Source organism: Jaculus jaculus, chromosome 10 (genome assembly GCF_020740685.1).
Source record: "Jaculus jaculus isolate mJacJac1 chromosome 10, mJacJac1.mat.Y.cur, whole genome shotgun sequence".
NCBI lineage: Eukaryota > Metazoa > Chordata > Mammalia > Rodentia > Dipodidae > Jaculus > Jaculus jaculus.
Window position 1 is genome coordinate 62,506,702 of NC_059111.1, and position 19,059 is coordinate 62,525,760.

Below are 19,059 nucleotides of genomic sequence, written 5' to 3' on the forward strand. Positions count from 1 at the left end.
GGGAGAACATTTTCTAGAATTTAAAATATTCCTGTGAAATAGGATAAATGGGGTTGGCTTGACTTTTTAGTATCTGTGAAAAGTTATGGAGTCTGGTTTCGCGAGCTTTACCAATATGTGGGAAGTGTGCTGGGATCAGTTGAGAGACTTAAGTGTCCTGAAAAGAGATAACTTGACTCCATGCTATTTCAGAGCCCTTTTAGCTGTAAAGTTTATATTTTCTTTTTTGTTGTTGTTGTTCAATTTTTATTTATTTATTTGAGAGCGACAGACACAGGGAGAAAGACAGATAGAGGGAGAGAGAGAGAATGGGCGCGCCAGGGCTTCCAGCCACTGCAAACGAACTCCAGATGCGTGCACCTCCTTGTGCATCTGGCTAACGTGGGACCTGGGAAATAAAGCCTCAAAGCAGGGTACTTAGGCTTCACAGGCAAGCACTTAACCGCTAAGCCATCTCTCCAGCCCGAGTTTATATTTTCTATAGTGGAATGTTAGGAGAAATATGATGTAAGAAATAGACATTGAAAAGAATGATGGAGCAGTATTTTAGAGGGTAGATGTATTGGTATCTGTATTAGACTGAAGAAGCCTCAGGGCTCATGATTAGTTAGATGTTCTAGCTTTGTTGATTGGAATAAAAGCTTCAGTTTAGGATTGGGTATAATTGAGGACAGGAATCTTCTGCATGGATACCCAGGGAGATTCTAGCTGTTGATCTACAAAATCATTTACGTTTTTATTTGGTGTCTTTAATTTTTCTTTGTTCTTTGTAACCATTAAGAAAATTGTACTTCTGCAGGTTTCTTGTGTTTTGAGATTCGTAACCCTCTTTTTTATGAAAGAGAGAGTGAGCAAGAGAGAGAGAGAGTGCAAAAATATTGGTGCGCTAGGGCCTCCAGCCACTGTAATCCACCTCCAGACACAGAGGTACCTTGTGCGCATGTACAGCCTTGCACATGTGTCACCTTGTGTGTCTGGCTTATGTGGGATCTGGGGAGTTGAACATGGGTCCTTAGGCTTTGCAGGCAAGTGCCTTAACTGCCAAGCCCTCTCTCTAGCCCCTTATCCCTCATTTGATTCCAAATCATGGATGGTCGTTCAAATATCCCACTTTACTTTGACAGAGCCAAGTAGTTACTGTTTAAAGCTAGAGAGGTACAAGACTCTCTTCCTTCCTCAGCCCAAGTGAGAAGGACAAGTGAGCCTGGGTAACTGCAGAGCAGTATGAGTGAGTATGCTTAGATGGTGTGTGTGGTGACAGTGTGGCCAGGAAGGGTCAGGAGTAGGTGCCAGTGTACAGTGGGTCTTCTAGAGTTGGTGATTAATTTAAGAGTGATTATGATGCACTTGTTGGTTTATTACACAGACTGGAGACCTACGTGAGGTACAGGAAATGGACAAGTGTTGAATTTGAGAAACATTTTGAAAGTAGAGTCTGAGAATGAGTTTCATTCGATGTGGAAGGGGAAAGAATTTGGGAAAACCCCAAGACTGAAAATGGAGTGATGTTTTGTTAGAATAGGTGTTATTTCTTCCTTTAGGATGGAAGGTCTGATGAGATGTTAAAAATGGAAAGAAAACCAAAAAACACACTAGATCTTTCTGTCTGTCTCAGTTTGTGGTGTGTCTTTTCTCTACTGTTAGCCTCTGAATGGACAGCCTAGTGGCAAACAGCTTAATGTTGTTCACTGAGGTTGAGAGTTGTTTTAATGATAGCTTAAAAATGTGATACTTCCAATGTTATTGTACTTAATGTTTTTCATGTAACAATTTTAAGAAAAACATTAAAAAATCCTGGACCTTGGTTGACATATCAACTTTAGAATAAAAGAAATAAACATAACTATATGGTAAAAGATTAAATATGAAATTTATGGTGGGTGCTTTTGTGATGTTAACTTGTGTCAACTCAGTACATTTCTGTGATTATAACTCATTTTTATTCGTGATGTTGTTTAAGATCTGCTTTTTGCATAGAAAATGATTAAAATACATAATTTTTTATCATCCCATTTTTGTTGTAAATCTGGATTAAAATAATGCCATAAAATAATAATGTCATAAAATAACCTTTTGTAAAAATTTTCCATGAACCATTTTGTTGAAACCTTTGAAATTGTAACCTCACCCAATATTCCACTAGATGGCACTGAAAACCTGAAGAAAACCAGGGCAGGCATTAAAAGCTGTGTTGTATTTAAAACATAAACAGAAACTCTTGAGCCTGCTCCCTTTGATGGATTAGTATTGTTGTTCTAGTGGGATATTAAGAAAACCTGCCATTTCCCCATGCAATCAGACATCTGGCATTTCATTATAAACTTATGGGGTACATGGTTTTAGGAATCTGTGGCATTGAAATAGATTTTGAATTGTTTCATTTGAAAACAGATAAAACCCATATGTACTGGGTGGTTTATGACTTTAATAATACTGATTAATGTTGAAAATGTCTCATTTTGTTCTTCCTTTTAGCTCTATGTGGTTTCTGGTGGCTAAACATTTTTCCCTTTCAATTAGAGCTCTAATGTGATGTTAACTGTGCAAGATTATGGCTTCCGGTTTTGAGATTTGTTGTAACAATGTCTTTTTCTTGTCTTGATGTCGAGACTAATGAAATGCTTAAAAAAAAAAAAAAAGAACAATCAAATAATAGAGAAAGGAAAACAAAAATTCCCAGTAAATTCATCCTTTACAACAATATTTCCCCATTCCCCTCTCAATACACTCTCTCCCTTTCTCTCTCTCTTTAGTTTGCCATCCAGGTAGATAGTGAAGGATTACAGTATGAACTGTGGTCTAACAAGCTAAGTATGGAAAGATGGGGGGTGGTGGTGCCTGTGTTTATTCTACAAGTTTTCTGCATCTTTGAAGCCTCACCTATGAAGTAAAGACTTTACATACCTATTATGGATGATTATGAGTTTTAAAGCTGTTCAGTGGGTTTGAAAATTAGGTTACATTTTAAGAATTAAAGAGACTATTGAGTTTAATTGTGGTGAGGGGAATTGTTAAGCTGTCATAAGTTCTAAAATGAATGGAATTGAAAGTGTTGAACTTGGGTTGATATTTATGTTCAATTAGTATGACATTTTGGATAATTTGAAAGCAGTAATTAAATGCAAAATTTGTAGCCTTTATTTTTTCATAAATCTGGATATATTCCCTTAGATAAGCCCTTAGTGGAAAATTGCTTTATAAAGTGACAATTTAGTTTCTTAAAAATCATAAACATACTGGAAATGTTTTTATAGCATCTTTTATTTGAGGTTATAAATTGTTTTATGGATTTGAATCCTCTGTTCTCATAAACCTTTTGTTTTTCCATTGGGAGAAGTAGCTTGGCTAAATCAAAAATGTTCATTCACATTTCTCCTATGGTTATTTTTATTCATATCCATTCACAATGTACTTTGCCTATGTCTGTTCATATAGCTTTATCACAGAGATGATCACAATGGAAACATAGTCTTAGGAAATTTTTTTATGCAACCTCTTGTGTTAAGCCTGCTGGAAAAAAAATCAGCCTTGAGACAGTCAGATAACTTCTTTGTTGTGCACCACCTTCCTAAAACAACAATCTTGCTTGGTTAAGAGAATCCTGAGTACTTATGCTGCATGTATATGTGTTGTGTATGCTTGTTCATGTGCATATGAGCATGTGAGCATGTGAGTGGAGGCTAGAGGACAAGAAAACCTCAGCATCATCTACTTAAAAGTTTTTTTTTTAAATTTTTATTAACATTTTCCATGATTATAAAATATATCCCATGGTAATTCCCTCCCTCCCCACCCCCACACTTTCCCGTTTGAAATTCCATTCTCAATCATATTACCTCCCCATTACAATCATTGTAATTACATGTATACAACATCAACCTATTAAGTATCCTCCTCCCTTCCTTTCTCCACCCTTTATGTCTCCTTTTCAACTTACTGGCCTCTGCTACTAAGTATTTTCATTCTCACACAGAAGCCCAGTCATCTGTAGCTAGGATCCCCATATGAGAGAGAACATGTGGCGCTTGGCTTTCTGGGCCTGGGTTACCTGACTTAGTATAATACTTTCCAGGTCCATCCATTTTTCTGCAAATTTCATAACTTCATTTTTCTTTACCGCTGAGTAGAACTCCATTGTATAAATGTACCACATCTTCATTATCCACTCATCTGTTGAGGGACATCTAGGCTGTCCATTTCCCAGCTATTATAAATTGAGCAGCAATAAACATGGTTGAGCATGTACTTCTAAGGAAATGAGATGAGTCCTTTGGATATATGCCTAGGAGTGCTATAGCTGGGTCATATGGTAGATCAATCTCTAGCTGCTTTAGGAACCTCCACACTGTTTTCCACAATGGCTGGACCAGATTGCATTCCCACCAGCAGTGCAGAAGGGTTCCTTTTTTTCCACATCCCCGCCAACATTTATGATCATTTGTTTTCATGATGGTGGCCAATCTGACAAAGCTTGTAGTTGTAGACTAGACTTGGTTGGGCTCCAAGGTCTCCATCTCCTCTGGGCTGGAATTACAGGCATGTGCCACCACACCTGGAACTTGCATTTTAAATAAATTTTTTTAAAAATTTTTATTTATTTATTTGAGAGCGACAGACACAGAGAGAAAGACAGATAGAGGCAGAGAGAGAGAGAGAATGGGCGCGTCAGGGCTTCCAGCCTCTGCAAACGAACTCCAGACGCGTGCGCCCCCTTGTGCATCTGGCTAACGTGGGACCTGGGGAACCGAGCCTCGAACCGGGGTCCTTAGGCTTCACAGGCAAGCGCTTAACCGCTACGCCATCTCTCCAGCCCTGGAACTTGCATTTTAAACATAGGGGTTCTGGGATTGAACTAGGGTTCTCATACCTCTGAACTTTTTCCCTGTTCCCCCCATAGGTTATAAGGATCAAATTCAGCCTCATACTTGTAAGGCAACAACTGTTACCATCTGAGCAGTTTATTGATTTATTATTAGTATTTATTTATTTGCAGTCAGAGAGAAACAAGCAGGAGGAGAAGAAAAGAGAGAGAGAGAGAGAGAGAGAGAGAGAGAGAGAGAGAGAGAGAGAGAGAGAGAGAGAGCGCGCGCGCGCGCAAGTGAGCGAACCAGGGCCTACAGCCACTGCAAGTGAACTCCAGATGGATGTGCCACTTTGTGTATCTGGCTTTATGTGGGTACTAGATAATTGAACCCAGGTCATTAGGCTTTGCTGTCAGACACCTTAACCACTTAGCCAACTCTCCAGCCCTGATATTTATTTATTTATTTATTAGAGAGAGAGAGGGAGAGAGAGCGTGTGCAAGTCAGCAAGCACAAGTGAGCACTGGGGCTTCCAGCCATTGCAAATGAACTCCAGACACATGTGCCACCTTGTACATTTGGCGGGGAATCAAACTGAGTTCCTTCGGCTTTGCAGGCAAATGCCTTAACCACTAAACCATCTCTCCAGCTCCACCAGCCCTGATTTTTTTTATTACTATGTGATACAGTGACATGTGTTAAGATGTCTTATTTTCAGTATGGGGGAAATAGCTGTAATACATATCTGCATGTGTGTATATGTGTATATAATTTTACAAATGTTAGTTATTGCATTTTCTTGCTTCTTTCTATACATGCAGACTCTGTTACTTTGTTTTTAATTATTGCAGCAATTCACTTTTTAAAAAAATATTTATTTGCAAGGGAAGAGAGAGAAAGAAGATGGGCATGCTAAGCCCTTTGCCACTGCAAATGAACTCCACTTGCATGTGTCACTTTGTGCATCTGGATTTACTTTGGTATTGGGGAATTGAACCCAGGCTGGTGGGCTTTACAAGCAAGCACCTTTAACCACTGACCATCTCCCCAGCTCTTGGAGGTACTCTTTGTTGCTTGAACCTGTTGCATATTTTACTAGTGATAGTTTTGTTTTCTTTTACTCCCTATTTCTTTATTTGAGAGTGACAGAGAGAGAAAGAGGCAGATAGAAAGAGAGAATGGGTGTGCCAGGGCTCCATCCACTGCAAACTAACTCCAGACGTGTGCGCCCCCTTGTGCATCTGGCTAACGTGGGGAATCAAGCCTCGGACTGGGGTCCTTAGGCTTCACAGGCAAGCGCTTAACTGCTAAGCCATCTCTGCAGCCCTGTTACTCCCTATTTCTTAAGTTAGAAATTCTACCTGTTCCTTAAACACCACTTCTTCCATCAGTCAGGACGTCATGCTTTGTTGCCTTCTGTAGTTTGCGCCTCCTCTGTATCGTACCTTGCCTTGCCATCGTTCATGTACTCCTTTGACCTTCTCAGTTGAACAGCTATATGAGGGAAGCACTGGATTACTGGATTTTTACTCATCTGGGTGCATCATGTAGTCTGGGCAAACATTACCTATTTAGTATATAAGTTTTTGTAATATGTGACCATCTTGATGGGAAAGATCTGGTAGTAAAGCTTTCAAAGTAGGCAAGTGAGCTCCTAATGATAATGTAGGAGAGATTTGATTTGTTAATTGTTGCCATTTGTGCTTTTGTCTTTCCCATCTGCAGTTAAGGACATTACTTCAGTTGTAATTTGTCTCCAGTTGTAACTCTGGGCTGACATTGATCAGTATTTTCCTTTCTTTTAAAAATATGTTTATTGGCTGGGTGTGGTGGCACACACCTTTCATTCCAGCACTCGGGAGGCAGAGGTAGGAGCATTGCCATGAGTTCAAGGCCACCCTGAGACTTCTTAGTGAATTCCAGGTCAGCCTGAACTAGGGTGAGACCCTACCTTGGAAAAAAAAAACAATTATATTTATTTGTGGTGGGGTGTGTTGGGGAGTGGGGAGGAGAAAAAGAGAAAAGGAATGCATCAGTGCATTTTGTTACTGCAGACAAACTCCATATGCATGTTCCACTTTGTGTGTCTGGCTTTACATGGGTAGTGGGGAATTGAACCCAGGTGGTTAGGCTTTGCAAGCAAGTGCATTTTAACTGCTGAGCCATCTCTTTAGCCCAACATTTTCTTTATTTTAGCTGTAGTTTATTACCATTGCAGGTAAATTTTGTTATCTGATAGTCTAGTTGTTGACAATTTTTGGATTTTCAAATTTTAGAGCACTATAAATGTTAGTATGTATTGACATATTATGAAACACAAAACTTACTATAAAAATAAACCCTTTAAAGCATTTTGTTAATGATATAATAGCTTGAAAGATTGAATTATTCAATTCCAAACCTAGCTAAAATATCTAATATTATGGTAAGCTTTTTAAAATGATATAACATACTTTAGTGTGGCATAAGTACTTTTATTTAGTTTTGTTTTTCACCAAGGTTTGCCTTAACTTTTTATTATTTTAAAATTTTTTTTTAGAATGAGTGAGACAGGGAGAGAGAGAGAGACAGACAGAGAGAAATTTTGCCAGGGCCTTAGCCACTACAATTGAACTTCAGACACTTATGCCACCTAGTGAGCATGTGTGACCTTGTGCTTGCCTCACCTATGTGTGTCTGGCTAATGTGGGATCTAGAGAGTCAAACATAGGTCCTTAGGCTTTGCAGGCAAGCGCCTTAACTGCTAAGCCAGCTTGCCAGACCTTTTTTTTTTTTTTTTTTTTTTTTGGTTTTTCAAGGTAGTCTCACTCTAGCCCAGGCTGACCTGGAATTCACTATGAAGTCTCAGCGTGGCTTCGAACTTACAGCGATCCTCCTACCTCTGTCTCCCGCGTGCTGGGATTAAAGGCATGCACCACCACGTCTGGCGTAGACATTAGCATTTTTTGTATAGGAAATATTTTGTTCATTTTGGAAGGCAGCTATGGGCACTACTATACCACCTATGTGCTATTCTGTCATTCTGTTTACATAAAATACTACCTCATACTTAGAAATTACCTAGCCATATTCCATTTTAGATGGTTAATACATATTTTTGTATATTTCTAATCCTAGAAAGTAGGTATTTATACAGATAAAATTATGTAGTAATTTTATTACAAATATGCAATGTAGACCTCTGTTTATTTTTCATATATATAATCTAACATTGATTGTTATTTCTAGGTAGAAGAAGCCTTTTATTAAGGGCTTGTAGAAAAGGTCGTCTATGAAGACATGAACACACTGTTTTTGTTTTATGTTCCTTTTTTAAGTATAATCAAGTGCTGATTAGTTTAGTGTGATCCACATAATCATCTGCATAGTGTTCTGGCACTGTGGAGCTTAATGATGGAGAATAAGGAGCCCTCTCGCTTCTGAAATGTGAGATCTGATTGAGCGGCAGCCTTAGCCAAGGTGAAACATTTAGAGTGATTAGGCAGGAGCAGTCTTACAGGCTGCACGTACTGTGGGACTTAGGACACGGTGATCTGGATTCTCTTCAGAACAGTTTGTCTGAATGAGTTCAGATGTGTATTTCACAGAGAATCCACCAGATCAGTTGAAAGGAGGGGGTTTTGAATGGAAATCTACATTGTATGCTCTATAATTCTTTTCCTGCCTTGGAAGGATTTATTGTTCTCTTTGGTTCAGATTTTTTATTAGGCTATCAAGTATTCCATGCCATTTCTTTGAACTTCTATGTGTTGTATGTTCTCTGTGATATTGATTGTGTAAATCTCTTGGAAGGACTAGCATCTGACCATTTTATGTGCTTACACAGATTGTGTTTTTACAAATTTATCACGTTTCTGACATGCATATTTTTGATATTTTTTAAAATAAAATCATATTTTCCTTTTGAAGTTTTTCATAACTTTGGAGAGGGAGAGAGTATCTGAATGAATGTGACCGAGAGGGAGGGATAGAATATTTCCAGAATATGTCCTATACCTCAATAACTTTCCCAGGGTTGATAATGTTGCAACCAGAGTCAGAGTATCTTTTTCTTCAGTCAGTTAGTGAGGCATAGTGTTACATGCCAATGGAATATTTATCCTTAAGATGAAAGTAGTGCTCAGTCATTGTATTTGAATTTTTTGGCTTAGTTATGAGTTACAGTTTTCAGTCTTACCAGTTTTTATGATCTTTAGCAATTCTTTCTGGATGGTGTCACCTACATGTATTGTCTTGTGGTACTGTAGAATTCCTAGGGAGGCAACGTCACCCTCCTGCAGCTCACAGCATTTGAAGCTAGTATTTCCAATGCCTGTCACCTTTTGGGTGGGGGGTGAGGAGGATTTGCCAGAACTTTTTGAGGTCCTCTTCCATTTCATGTCTCACTTGCATTTCAGATTTCCACTGGATATATGGAGGTCGCCAATTGATAGGCTGGTTAGGAATCTTCCCATCCACGTGTGCACATTTTACCTATATGTGCTTTAGCACACTGTCCAGTTGCTAAATGACTTAGTTTTATGGGTAACTACCCCCTTTCCTCTCCCCCAGGAGTTCAGATCCCTCTGTTAGGCTGCTGCATTTCTCATGGTTCTCATGGTATCTATGGAATGCTATTACCAGTGATGGCCATATCTGTGACTGTTTCTGTTAGTGGCTTTTTATAAGTTAAGTTTCATTTGTGGGCTTGATTTTTCTGTCTCTATCTTCTCTTTGAATGCTTTTTTTTTTTTTTTAGCATTTTAAATTTAAATAGTAAACCATTCTTTTCAGTTTCTGATTTATTGTTCTCTTCCAGCTTGAACTTACAATAGGGGATAATTCTGTAGTTAATAATTTTACAAATACAAAATATAAATTAAGCTCTAGAAGAAATCCAAGCAAACTCTTTTTATAAATGAAAAGTATACCCCACAGCAAATCATATAGAATATCTCTATTGGGAAAATAATGTTTTTTAGTTGGTCAATATATTGATTGATAGTTTTCTATACTTAGTGATGATTCATTATTTGTTCAGTGTCTTATTAATGATTGTAATTTTAAATAATTTCTTTTTGTGTGTTTTTATTAGATGTGGACATATTTAGTATGTAAACAACACATGTTGGGACCATGCTTTCCCTTCTCCTTGCCCCTTTTCTGAAGAGGCCTTCCTCATTGAGGATGCAGGTCAACCCCATGGGGATTGTGGGTCTTGCAGTATGGGGACAGCAGTCAGTTATTGGGGAGAGGCAGTGTCTCTGTGCAAAATGTCCCAACTTGTGGCTCTAACAATCTTTCTGTCCCCTCTTCTGCCAAATTCCCTGAGCCTTGCTGGGAGCATTTTAAGTCTGTTCAGTGATAGATACTTAGGAGCCTCTGGATCTCTGCTTTGGTAGGTGTTGAGTGTCCTCAGTGTCTATCTCCTTCTTCCTTGTGCTGATATCAGATTCACTAAGCAGCACTCTTGCTCTTTTTCCCAATTCCTCCGTGGTTTCAGCTGGGGCTTGGGTGGAGTGCACTGGGTCCCTTATCTCCTCAGGTCCAGCTCCCATCTGAAAAACAGTAGCAGATTTCTAAATGGCATAACCATTACTAATTTAGAGATTAGTGGGAACTTGACATTGGAAAGTGGAATCATTATCTGGATATGGTTTCAGATCTTCAATGAAGGATTGAAAAAATTCATCTGAGAAGTCATCTGGTCCTGGACTTTTCTTTTTGGGGAGGTTTTTGAGTACCTTTTCAATCTCTGTGGATGTGATAGGTTTATTTAAGAGAATAATCTCTGAGTTTAGTTTTGGTCCGTGGTATGAGTCTAGGAATTCATCCATTTCTTCCAGATTATTTAATTTTGTAGAGTAGAGGTTTTGGAAGGTTGTCCTGATGATTCTTCCAATTTCATTGATGTCAGTTGTGATCTCCCCCCTTTTCATTTCTGATTTTGTTAACTTGAGACTTGTCTGTTTTTTTTTTTTTTTTTTTTTGCTTGGTCAGTTTGATCAGAGGTTTGTCAATCTTGTTTACTTTTCACAGAACAAGCTCTTTGTTTCATTGATTTTAAAAATGGTTTTTCATAGTTTCCAATTCATTAGTTTCTGCTCTAATCCTGATTATTTATTGACATCTGGAGCTCGTTGTGTTGGATTCTTCTTGTTTTTCCAGTGCATTTAGGTGGATAGTCAGATGGACAGTTAGGTTATTAATTTGGGATCTCACTATCTTTGTAATGAAGACATTTAGGGCTATGAATTTTCCCCTTATGACTGCCTGCTTTGTGCCCCAAGTTTTAGTAGGTTGTGTTTTCATTATCATTCAATTCTAGGAATTTTGCCGTTTCTTTTTTGATTTCTTCATGACCCATTCATTGTTTAAAAGTGTGTTGTTTAGTCTCCAGGGCCTGGTGAAGTTTTTGATGTGTCTCTTGTTAATTTCTAGCTTTAAAGCATTGTGATCTAACATGATGCAAGAAGTTACTTAAATTTTCCTGACTTTATGAAGGCATGCTTTATGGGGTCAAATATGGTCAATTTTGGAGAAGGTTCCATAGGCAGCTGAGAAGAATGTGTATTCTGTAGAGTTGGGGTGGAAAGCTCTGTAGATATCTGTTAGGTCTAGTTGATCTATGATGTTGTTGAGCTCTATTATGTCCCTGTTGGTTTTCTGCTTGGATGATCTGTCTGTTGGTGATGATAGAGTATTGAAGTCTCTGTCTATGATGGTGTTGGTATTAATTTCTGTTTTGTTGTCAAGTAGATTTTGTTTTATAAGCTGTGGCACACCTGTGCGTGGTGTATATATACTTATGACTGTGATGTCCTCATGTTGGATCATTCCATTGATGAGTAAGAAGTGGCCTTCTTTGTCCTTTTAATTACTTTTGGTTTGAAGTGTGTTTTATCAGATATTAATATAGCAACACCCACTTGTTTACCCTGAGAAGGAGTCTGTCTTTAGTGGTGAGGTGAACAGATAGAACTGTCCAGTTTTTGGATCCATCCTGATAACCATGCCTATTTTTTTTTTTTTTTTTTTTTTTTGTTTTTTGTTTCTCAAGATAGGGTCTTGCTCTAACCCAGAAATCACTATGTAGTCTCAGGGTAGCTTCAAACTCAAAGTGATTCTCCTACCTCTGCCTACTCAGTGCTGGGATTAAAGGCATGTGCCACCACGCCCGGCACAACCTGTATCTTTTGATGAGTGAGTTAAGACCATTAATATTTAAGATTATTACTATGAGGCTTTAATTAATCCCTGCCATGATTAGGTGTTTTATGGGGTTTGGTGAGTTTTGTGTGTGTGTGTGTGTTTTGTGCTGTTTTGAGCCTGGTCTGTTTGGTTATTTTGATCTTTTTATTGGCTCTTGAGGTTGGTCGTTTGACTGCTCTGTGTGGAGTATTCCCTCAAGTATTCTCTGTAGGTTTAGCTTTGTGTTCATATAATTATAGAGTTGACTTTTTTTTTTTTCTTCAAGGTAGGGTCTCACTCTAGCCCAGGCTGACCTAGTACTCATGATGTAGTCTCAGGATGGCCTTGAACTCACAATGATCCTCCTACCTCTGCCTCTCGAGTGCTGGGATTAAAGGCCTGTGCCACCACACCCGGTTTAGAGTTGACTTTTTTTCATGGAAAGTTTTCTTTTCACCATCTATTATGAGGGATACTTTTGCTGGGTTGAGTAGTTTGGGTTGGAAGCCATAGTTTTTCAGTCTTTGAAGTGTTCCATTCCAGGCTCTTCTGGCTTTCAGGGTTCTCATTGAGAAATCTGATGTAATTTTGATGGGATTGCCTTTGTATGTTGTGAATTGTTTCTCTCTTGCTGCTTTTAATACTCTCTTTTTGTTTTCATTTTTAAGAGTTTTAACTGGGTTGTGTCTTAGAGAGTTTCTTCTTTGGTCCTGTCTAGTGTTCTGTGGGCTTCTTATATCTGGGTGGGCCTCTCTTTTGAGAAAGTTGGAAAATTTTCTTCAGTAATTTTGTTGAATATGGTCTCTATGCTTCTAGCCTGGATTTCCTCTCCTTCTGGTATACCCATGACCCGGATGTTTGGTCATTTTAGGGTATCTCACAGTTTCCTCATATTCTGTTCACTTGATTTTTTGAACTTGGCAATGTTTTGGGCCTCCCAGTCAGTTTCTTCTGTCTTGGCTTCCAGGTCAGAGGTTCTGTCTTCCACATGAGTAACTCTGTTGGTGAGAGGTTCTAGAGAAGTTTTTATAATTTCTATTTGATTTTTGTTTTCCGTTGTGCTATTTTGTATCATACCCACTTCTTTTTTTTTGAGGTATGATTTCAATTTGAGTTCTGATTTTCTTGGTGCTTCCTGGAATTTATTCTTGCATTTGATCAAGTCTTCATTAAGCTTGATCAACTGGTTGTTGAGATCTTCCATTTCTTGACTCTCCTTCAGTTTATTCATATCTCTTTGGAGGGTTCTAACATTTTCTTCAGTTAAGTTAAGCCTACTGTTAAAAGCTGGATGCTCTAGGAGATGATTCTGTTCAATTTCATTGATATAGTTGTTGGTTCTTTGATGGTTTGCTTCCAGTTCAGCAATTTTTTGGATCAGGGTCTCATTGGTTATTATATTTTAAATTTGGGCATGAATTTCTATTGATTTCTCTCTGATTTCATTGGAGGCTTCGTTGTAGGACTAGGCATTCCTGGTGGAGATATCTCAGTTTTCTGACTTTTGTTGCCTTTTTTTGCATTGTTGTCCTCCCATTTTAGGGAGACTCTTTATTTTATTGCGGAGGAAGCTAGTTTTTGTCCATTGGCTTGTGCACCCTGTGACTCAGGTGAACAGGGATGTTGGTACCCAGCGGCTAGTCAGGATACCAGTGCAAAAGGCGTGATTCCACTGCTCATACAGGTTCCAGGTCCCCCCCCCCCCCCTCGCAGCTCACACAGGGACTATGCCTTCCCAGGCAGGGCACAGTGGTATCTACCAGAACCCAAGGACTGTGAGGAGCAAGAGAACAGGGATCTGGCATGCTTACTCAGTGCTGCACCCTCCAGTGCAGACTGGCACAGGGAACCCAGAGCAGGGTGGTTGGAGGAACCTGGAAAGGGGTCTTTGGGCTGGACATGGTGGTGCATACCTTTATTCCCAGCACTCAAGAGGCAGAGGTAGGAGGACTGCCCTGAGTTTGAGGCCATCCTGGGGCTACATAGTGAGTTTCAGGTCAGCCTGGGCTAGTGTGAAGCCCTACCTCGAAAATCAAAAAACAAAAAAATCTACTCACTCCAGGCTGCTGTGCTTGCCCGCACACTGTCCATACAGGGAAACCAGCCCAGGGAGGTGGGAGGAGCCAGGAAAGGGGTCTGGCCTCCTCACAGCCACCTTGTCTCCCTGCACACTCTTAAATAATTTCTTTTGTGTGCTTAAATGTAATTGAGGTTAATTTCTAAAAAACATTGAATGATTTACTTGTTATGTGTCTAATAATGTCTTTGTTTTGCTGTTTTTGGGGACAGGGCTTTTTGTTTCTTCAGACAGTCTTGTTCTGTAATGCAGGCCAGTTTAGACTCAAGATTCTCCTGCCTTAACTGCTGAGAGCTGGGATTACAGGCACATGCTACCATACTTGTCTTAGAATAATGTCTTGATTAACATGTAGGGAAGTAGTTATCTAAAGTTCTGAAATTTACAGGTTGGGCTGCAGAGGTGGCTCAGCTGTTAAGGAGCTTGTTTGCAAAGCGTAATGATCTGGGTTCAGTTCCCCAGATGCACAAGAATAAATTCCAGGAAGCACCAAGAAAATCAGAACTCAAAATAAAAGTGTACCTCAAAAAAGAGGTGGGCATGATGCAAAGTAATAGAACAGAAAACAAAAATCAAATAGAAAGTAAAAGTGGCACATTTTAGTGGCTAGAGGCCCTGGCATGCCCATTCTTTCTGTCTTTCTTTCTGCTTGCAAGTAAATAAATCAATTTTTTATTATTTTATCTTATTTTAGAGAGAGGGAGAGAGGAAAGAAAGAAAATTGGCATGTCAGAGCCTCAGTCACTGATATCTAACTCCAGATGCTTGTGCTACCTAATGGGCATTTGTAGCCTAGTGGGCATTTGTGACTTTACACGTGCCTCAACTTTGTGCATCTGGCTTATATAGGATCTGGAGAGTCAAACATGGGTCCTTAGGCTTTGCAGGCAAGTACCTTAACTGCTAAGACATCTCTCCAGCCCCTAAATAACTATGTTTTAAAAAGAAATTTTTATGTTGACTGTAAATTTGGTCAGTTAGGCAATAAAACTGCATAGCATAGGATATAGGGGACTTGTCTGTCAAGCTTGCTTTTGGTGTATAATTCTTTGGAACCTCATTCTGTCTTAGTAGCCATCAATTGTTTTATCAGATACTTAGCTTTGTGTCCATAACCAGATCTCAGCCACAGTGTTGACATATGTTGAAGAGAGCTTTAGGGAATTGTGGCTCAAGCTTGCATGCTGGGATTTTTCATCAGTCACGTGTCTGCTGTTTTGAGTTACAGTGCTGATTGTGACCTGGAAGTCGTTTGTGCTGAGATGGAGTTTAGAGTATTGTTAGCATGGTAAAATGTGAATCTGTGTGACATAGATAGATTTAGGTAGTCACTTGCTTTTCTTTTGTTAAACACTTCCATTCTTTCACTCTTTTTGCCATCCAGGGAGTGGAGATGATAACCCGAATCTTTCAGCTGACTGTTTTGTTTCCTGCAGTAGAAAGACATTTCTTAGTGCTCTGGTCTGTGTCAACTAGTTTTCTACATGAACTTCTCAGATTTCTCATTACCTTGTGTCCCTAGTCGGAAAGGTTCTGAGAAGAAATGTGACCGTGAAGACAGATGATCCCTTGTTTCTTTGCAGGTGGAATTTTAACACATACTATAATTATGACTTTTTTTTTCCTTAAAGGAAGAATTCAGAGAACTTCGAGAACAGCCAAGTGACCCTCAAGCTGAACAAGAGCTAATTAATAGTATTGAACAAGTGTATTTTTCTGCGGACTCATTTGATATTGTTCAATATGAACTGGAGGTAAAAGAAAACTCATTAAAATGCATCTTAAAGCTTATTTTTTCAGCATATAAACTTGTGGAGGAATAGTTTTTTTCTATATGATAAACAAGCAGGTTTATGATGATCACATTGTGACTAAGTGAACTGTTAGCCTTGTTTAAGATCACATTGCTTATGTGATTGTAAACATACCTGTGGGTGTTAAAGAAGCAATTCCTTGTCAGGTTGTCAATTGTATCATCTGGCAAGTGGTATGAACTTCCTTCTACCTTAGATTACCTAGATATGCTTAAAGACACTCTCTGAGACTTATTTAGAGATGGGATTTTACTCTGGCTGTCTAGGCTAGTCTCAATCTCCTGGACTTACGTGATTCTTCCTCCCCAGCCTTCTGGGTTGCTGGGGCTACAGGCATGCCCCTCTGTGGTTGGCTTAGCTAGAGTTTTTTTTTTTTTTTTTTTTTTTTGAGGAGGGTCTAATTCTAGCCCAGGCTGACCTGGAATTCTCGGGTGGCCTTGAACTCACAGTGATCCTCCTACCTCTGCCTCTTAAGTGCTGGGATTAAAGGCATGTGTACCACACAGTGGGCTCTGACTGGTTCTTTTTAAAAAAGTATTTAACTTATTTATTTATTGAGAGAGAAAAGAGAAAGAGGCAGATAGAGAATGGGTACACCAGGGCCTCCAGCCACTGCAGATGAACTCTAGATGTATGCCCTACCTTGTTCATTTGGCTTATGTGGGTACTGGGGAATTGAACCTGGGTCATTAGGCTTTGCAGGAAAGTGCATTTACCACTAAGCCACCTCTTTAGCCCTCTGATTCTTTTAATCATAAGTGTTATCTGTACTGAACCCCTCTGTACAATAATGTTATAAAACTGACATAAACTTATAGGAACTTAATAAGAAAAGTGAGAATAGGTAAACTTGGTTTTAGACAGAATCAAATGCAATATGGATCACATACTGTGTTTGCAGTACATACAAAGTCAGTCCCCAACTCATTCTTAGGTATCATCTAGCAGTTGACTGAGACACGGAATCTTTCCCTGTAGGCAGTGGCACATGTTTTTGCAGTTTCCTAGGCGGTTCTCTAACACCACCATCTGGACTGTAGTCCAACAACCATCTGTCATCATAGCAGTTAGCTATAGTTCACAGTATTTCACAGACATTTTGTTGAGCTCAATCATAGACAAGCAGGGGCAGGTAGAGTTAGAGGTTTTATCCTCATGCTGTCCTGGCACGAGTCATATCCTCTTCCTGTGGGACGTTGTGGAGGGCCAGTAGTATGTGGTTTCCTAGAGGTCAGTGGCAGCAGTGAGGTGGGGTGAGGTTTAATACCAGAAGATTGTATTAAAGAGGTGTAGGTTTTGTGACTGGTTTACAAAGGGTCCAGAGAGGGAGGCCGGGTCGGAACAGTTGTGGGCAACAGCAGTGTGTGCACGGATGGTAGTTCTCTGGTTGAGGTGTTCAAGCAAATTAAATCAAGTCAACAGTTTACATTTTATTCTTCATTTATCATGATTTCTGTAGAAGCTCCCACCTGTCCTCAATTTGCAAGAACTAGAAGAATACAGAGACAAACTGAAGCAACAACAAGCTGCAGTAAGTGAAAGCATTTTCTGGTAAAGCTGTACATTGTTTGCAGATTTCATGGTTTTAATCAGATGTTAATGTACAAAACATCCTATTTAACATGTTTGACTCAGGTGATACATTTGTTTTAAAGTTTTAATGTCTGTATAATTTTTCTCCTGTTCCTTTGACAGATTGATTGGCTTCTAAAGCTTGAGGTTCTCTCTCTGGACTCTTAAGTGTGATCTAAGAGCTTAGAGTTTATTTTCAGATCAATAAGCACTGTTTGGATCCTGCCATGCTTGTATAACCTCTCTAACTGGACTTTAGTAGTGGAACTTTTTAAAAAATCACAGTAAATCCTTGTAGTAGTTGACATAGGTTTTAAGAAAATACAGGGCACAGGTTCAGAGACATAGCTGTAGTCACTATTTAATTTAATAACTTCACTGACTTGTTTGACTTATAAAATGCTAGTTTAGGTTCTTCTAATGCTAGGAAATTCTGTGATTTTTTTTTTGTGTGAACTCACAAAAACTCAATTTTTGGGGGGGGAGAGGTTTCGAGGTAGGGGCTCACTGTAGCCCAGGCTGACCTGGAATTCACTATGTATTTTTAGGCTGGCCTGCATCTCACAGCAATCCTCCTACCTCTGCTTCTCAAGTAAGTGTGCACCACCACACCAGGCTTGAACTCACTTTTATGCAATTCACTGTAGATAAATTAATGGTAGCATATGGTCTTTAATTCCTGCTGCTAGAAGAGCAATAGTAGTAAATCCATGTACTTAAAGTTAACCTATTTTTAATGTATCTGCAAATCAAGGAAATAAATACTTTTCTGTTACATTCAGAAGTCTTAAGCGGAAGAGCTCGGGTCTCCCTGGGGTAAGGCAGCTGTGGTGTGGGATGGGCCTAGGCAGGAGAAGGACTTGATCTCTAGAGGGCTGGGGAGTAAACATGGGTTGTGTTATTAGAGAATTGGCTTTCAGTAGATGGTGATATCTGTTGCCTTCTTTTGGATTCAGCAAGCTTGAATAAATACTCTTCCACTTGTGTACTTTACAGGATAATACTCTTTAAAAAAAAATTTTTTTTTGTTCAGTTTTTATTTATTTGAGAGCGACAGATATAGAGAGAAAGACAGATGGAGGGAGAGAGAGAGAATGGGCGCGCCAGGGCTTCCAGCCTCTGCAAACGAACTCCAGACGCGTGCGCCCCCTTGTGCATCTGGCTAACATGGGACCTGGGGAACTGAGCCTCGAACCGGGGTCCTTAGGCTTCACAGGCAAGCGCTTAACTGCTAAGCCATCTCTCCAGCCCAGGATAATACTCTTGACAGAAGGTTTCTACCACAAGGGCCACGCAGCATGGTGGTCTTTGGAGTTTGATGAACTTATGCTTGTACCCTGACTTTGAAACTTAGTAACAGCTAGTCCATGTGGGAGTCATTATGATAAGATGGCTCTTCTGGAACAGGACGAAGTCAGAGCCTTGGCAAGTGACCTGTACTGAGTGCTGGTGGCTGTGATAGAATTGTAGCAAAGTAGAGCCCTTAGTAAGCTGCCTAGTGTAGTGCAGGCCAGTAGTCACCACATCTCCAACTGTTTTCTTATAAACCCATTTGAGTAAAATTAAGTATTTCTTTTTGTATACATCTACACAAGTTTATGTATGTCAGAAGATATAGTACAGA

The 19,059-nt window shown here is 39.4% G+C and overlaps 1 protein-coding gene across 1 annotated transcript in view; it reads left to right on the plus strand.

Moving 5' to 3' along the window:
- The window catches only part of Vps50 (VPS50 subunit of EARP/GARPII complex), a 159,690-nt gene that overhangs the window by 13,218 nt on the left and 127,413 nt on the right, over positions 1-19,059 (plus strand). The window contains exons 3-4 of the mRNA XM_004656224.3: positions 15,681-15,803; positions 17,323-17,394. Of these exons, the coding sequence (XP_004656281.1) occupies positions 15,681-15,803; positions 17,323-17,394 (195 nt within the window). The remainder of the gene's footprint in view (positions 1-15,680; positions 15,804-17,322; positions 17,395-19,059) is intronic.